We start from the raw sequence: 5000 nt of genomic DNA, 5'->3' as shown, positions 1-5000 counted from the left end.
CAAGGGGAAAATGAGGGGAAAAGCACGAGAGGCGAAGAAAAAGGGGAAAGAGAGAAAGAAAGGAGGAAAGAGAGGATGAAAAGACCAGGATTATAGAAGTGGGAAAAGGGAAATGAAGGAAAGCAGAGAGTAAGAGAGAGGAAAAGAGGGAAAATGAAAAAGGAGAGAGGGGAAAGGGAGAGAAAAAACAGGAGAAAGTGGAGGGAAAGGGAGGGGAAGGTGAGGGGAGAGGAAGGCGCCAGTGTTCAAAGTGGGAATGGAAACGAGGGGAAAAAAGAGAGAGGGGGGAACACGGTGTCAGAGAGAGAGAGAGAGAGAGAGAGAGAGAGAGAGAGAGAGAGAGAGAGAGAGAGAGAGAGAGAGAGAGAGAGAGAGAGAGAGAGAGAGAATGAGGTGGTGAAATTGAAGGCACGTTAAAAAAGCTAAGTACTCTTTTCTTCTCTCCCCTCTCTCTCTCTCCCCTCACTCTCCCCTCTCCCTTCTCCCCTCACTCTCTCCCTCCTTCACCTTCAACTCCGCCAAGGGGATGAGAGGTCACCGCAGCGGGGTAAGAAAGAGGGGAGTGCCAATCTGAAGGAAAGGGAGAGAGGGGAAAAGAGGGGAAACCAAGGGAAAACAGGGGGAAAAGAGGGGAAGTTGGACAGGTCATGAAGAAACTGTGGCAGAGTGCAAGGATGCCACACACGATGAGGGGAGAGAGAGAGAGAGAGAGAGAGAGAGAGAGAGAGAGAGAGAGAGAGAGAGAGAGAGAGAGAGAGAGAGAGAGAGAGAGAGAGAATGGGAGTGAGGGGAAGTGAGGGGAAGCACCATTAAAAGTATCATCAGTGCCAACAAGACTGACATGAGATAATTTTACCTAAGGGGTGCCACAGAGGACAGTGCCACGGCGAGACAGTGCCAACAGTGCCATAAGGGTGCCAAAGGGAGGAATAAGGGTGCCATTGAGGGTGCCATGGGTGGAGTGCCATGGGTGAAGTGCCATGGGTGAAGGGTGCCATGGGTGAAGAGTGCCATGGGTGAAGTGCCATGGGTGAAGAGTGCCATGGGTGAAGTGCCATGGGTGAAGTGCCATGGGTGAAGGGTGCCATATACGGGCAGCAGTGCCAAGTGGTGCCAAGAGGGGAGGACGGCATGGCACGGCTTCCATGACAACCTAACAAACGTTGCCATGACAACAGTGCCTGGCTGGCCTGGCGTCACCGTCACACAGGCACCGTGCAGGCCTGCGTCACCCTGCCAGCGTGACATCAATAGTCATGATGGCACACCCCTGCCCTGCCCGGAGACTGAGGGGAGGTAGGGAGGCACGGGGCAGGGAGGCAGGGCAGTGGGGAGGCAGGGGGGAGATAGGGAGGGCCAACACCTGAGTCAAATTCGCTAATCGTGGTCCGGTGGCTGCCAGGTGAGTGACGTCAGCGCGCGTCACGTCCCCCCTCCCCACGGTGACGCGCCCCTCACGTGCGCGAGAGGCGGAGGGCGGCGCGGCCATGCCAGTATTCGGAAACAGCCGTTCTCCTGCCGCGACTACTTTGAAAGGCCACAAAAATGATCAGCGGTCTCCCGAGTGTTCCTCCTGCTGGTGCTGTGGTGTTCATCCCGCCAGCACCAGACAAGACCCTGCCTCCTCCGAAAGCAGAGGAGGCAGCGCAGAGGTGTTTTGAATACTACCACCACCGCCACCACCCCCACCGCAGCTCTCTCTCTCTCTCTCTCTCTCTCTCTCTCTCTCTCTCTCTCTCTCTCTCTCTCTCTCTCTCTCTCACACACCTAAATCACGCTACACAGTTTATATCACGCACAGACGAGGGGAGGGAAAGAGGGGAAACACAAGAGGGGAAAGTAGGGGGGATGAAGAGGTGGGGGGTAGTGGAGGAATGAAAGGTGATAGGGTACGTGAGGGAAACAGGAATACCTTAGGAGGGGAAAACATGAGGGGAAATATACAGGTGTTAACTAAATATAGGGAAAAGCGAGGGGAAAAAAAGGGAAGCAGAATTAGAGAAAGGCGATATTCTGTAGCCTTGAGAGAGAGAGAGAGAGAGAGAGAGAGAGAGAGAGAGAGAGAGAGAGAGAGAGAGAGAGAGAGAGAGAGAGAGAGAGAGAGAGAGAGAGAGAGAGAGAATTTAAGGCAGAGACGGAGAGAAGGGAATAGAAGAATCAGGGAGGAGAGAAGGACTAAGGGAGAAGAGGGGAGGGAAGGGGAAGAGGAGGAGGAGGCGGTACGTGTGGTTAGCATTGGGGAGAGGGGAGGAGGGAGAGGGGAGAGGGAGGGGAACTGTCCTCTCCTTAACAATGTTCTGACATGCGATCGCTCAAGCAACATTGCGCAAGAGGAGGAGGAGGAGGAGGAGGAGGAGGAGGAGGAGGAGGAGGAGGAGGAGGAGGAGGCTCGTAAGAATAGGAAAATAATTAAGAAAGTGGAAATGACAACAACAACAACAACAACTACTACTACTACTACTACCACCACTATTACAACAATAAAAAAAATAAAAAAATAAATAAATAAAAACAGTAGAGACAAGAATCAAAATCAACACACACACACACACACACACACACACACAGACACACACAAAGGAGGCGAGTTGACAGATCAGATTGTAAACTTGATTAAATTACTTTCTATATCAATGAAAGCGGTGACAGTTGAGAGGGGACAGGTAGGTAGACAGACACACAGACAGACAGACAGGTAGATGAACAGTTACAGGTATACATAGATAGACAGACACACAGACAGACAGACAGATAGATAGATAGATGAACAGTTACAGGTATACATAGATAGACAGACACACAGACAGACAGATAGATAGATGAACAGTTACAGACATAGATAGACAGACAGACAGACAAATAGATGAATAAGTAGATAGATAGATAAACAGATAGACATTTAGATAGACAAACAAACAGATAGACAGATGCATAAACAAGTAAACAGATTAACAGAGAAAGATAGATACAGGTACTGACAGACAGACAGACAGACAGACAGACAGACACACACACACACACACACACACACACACACACACACACACACACACACACACACTAAAAGAGCAAGATTTTCACATCAGTTCCAATTGACAGCTTGAAAGACAGACAGACAGACAGACAGATAGACAGACAGACAGACAGACAGACACAGACATCAAGACGAAACGAAAGGAAATTAATACAAAATGACTGACAGCTGTATAGATAGCGAGAGAGAGAGAGAGAGAGAGAGAGAGAGAGAGAGAGAGAGAGAGAGAGAGAGAGAGAGAGAGAGAGAGAGAGAGAGAGAGAGAGAGAGAGAGAGAGAGAGAGAATGTTGGTAAATGATAAAAAAAATAAACAAAACAAATATAAAATACAAAACAAATAAAACAATAAATAAATAAACAAATCTAGATGTTTACCATAAATATTAGTAACTGTTTAAATAAAAGGTGATTAATACATACATACATACATACATACATACATACAGACAGACAGACAGACAGACAGACAGACAGACAGACATCTAAAACACACTGATAAACCAATACGTAACAATAAATACATACATACATACATACATACATACATACATACATACAATTAGCCTACAAATAATAGCAAATATTTAATGAGGGGAAACAAATTTTTTTCCCCTCACTTCGGAAATTTACCATGATAACTTTCCCTCCTTTCCTCATAGCATTACTCGTAGCAGTGAGAAGTGAGGGGAAAATAACACGGTTTCCCCTCACTTTCCTTATGACACTGTCCACAACACAGTCATGAGGGGAAAATTGCACAGTTCCCTTCACCAATCTGTAATATTCTCTAATTCTGAGGGGAAAATACACTTTCCCCTTACTTTCCTTCACTTTCTAACATCTGACTGGAAAAAAATACATGTTTTCCCCTCACATTCCCTAAAATACGAGGGAAGAATACTCCCTATAACATGAGGGGGAAAATTAACATCCCCTAAATTTCCTTTCACCTTCCCAAGAGATAGAATTCACCTTCCCCTCACTTTCCATAACATACAAGGGGAAAAACCACACTTCCCCTCACTTTCCTTATAAAATGAGGAAAAAACTAATATCTCTTGTTTCCCTCACTTTAAAACACTACCCACAGTGTATGAGGGGACAATAACAGTTTCCCCTCGTTTTCCCCTCACTCTCCTACCCACAAGTCACTGGCCGGTGCCCACCTCCCCACGTGGCACCCGTGGCACTTCTTGGCACTGTTCTAAGGCACTAATATAGGTGGTGATTGGCAGTAAGTTTACGGTCCCCCTGCCTGTCACCTCTCTCTCTCTCACTTTCCCCTCGTAGATCAAGAGGGCACTTACCTCGTCTCTATTATAGGAAAGTACACACACACACACACACACACACACACACACACACACACACACACACACACACACACACACACACGGAAAAATTCACTTCTTTTCTTTCACAATACCATCTCTCTCTCTCTCTCTCTCTCTCTCTCTCTCTCTCTCTCTCTCTCTCTCTCTCTCTCTCTCTCTCTCTCTCTCTCTCTCTCTCTCTCTCTCTCTCTCTCTCTCTCTCTCTCTCTCTCTCTCTCTCTCTCTCTCTCTCTCACGAAACCACAAGAGATAAACCCTTAAATTTTCCAATCGACAAGTAACCATTTTCATTCTCTCTCTCGCTCTCTCTCTCTCTCTCTCTCTCTCTCTCTCTCTCTCTCTCTCTCTCTCTCTCTCTCTCTCAGCACTAACCTTGAACGGCGAGTTGTCGGGTCTTTCATCACCATCACCTCATTAATATCACCAAACTTGCTAAAATATTCTCGCAGTCCCTCTGAAAATAAGAGAAACACGGGTTATTGCTGCCACCTTCAACGCCACACCAGGGAACACAAAGGAAGGACGAAACACAACAGAACACAAAGGAAGGACGAAACACAACAGAACACAAAGGAAGGACAAGATACTACAGAACACAAAGGAAGGATAAGATACAACAGGATAAAAAGGA

The 5000-nt window shown here is 47.0% G+C and overlaps 1 protein-coding gene across 3 annotated transcripts in view; it reads right to left on the bottom strand.

The window, feature by feature from the left end:
* The window catches only part of LOC135094045 (RNA-binding protein Musashi homolog Rbp6-like), a 263605-nt gene that overhangs the window by 177483 nt on the left and 81122 nt on the right, over positions 1-5000 (bottom strand). For all 3 annotated transcript variants that reach the window (XM_063993783.1, XM_063993784.1, XM_063993781.1), the window contains exon 3: positions 4742-4823. In XM_063993783.1, the coding sequence (XP_063849853.1) occupies positions 4742-4823 (82 nt within the window). The remainder of the gene's footprint in view (positions 1-4741; positions 4824-5000) is intronic.

This window comes from Scylla paramamosain, chromosome 44 (assembly GCF_035594125.1).
Source record: "Scylla paramamosain isolate STU-SP2022 chromosome 44, ASM3559412v1, whole genome shotgun sequence".
Taxonomy (NCBI): Eukaryota; Metazoa; Arthropoda; class Malacostraca; order Decapoda; family Portunidae; genus Scylla; species Scylla paramamosain.
This window is presented reverse-complemented; position numbering and strand designations above follow the sequence as displayed.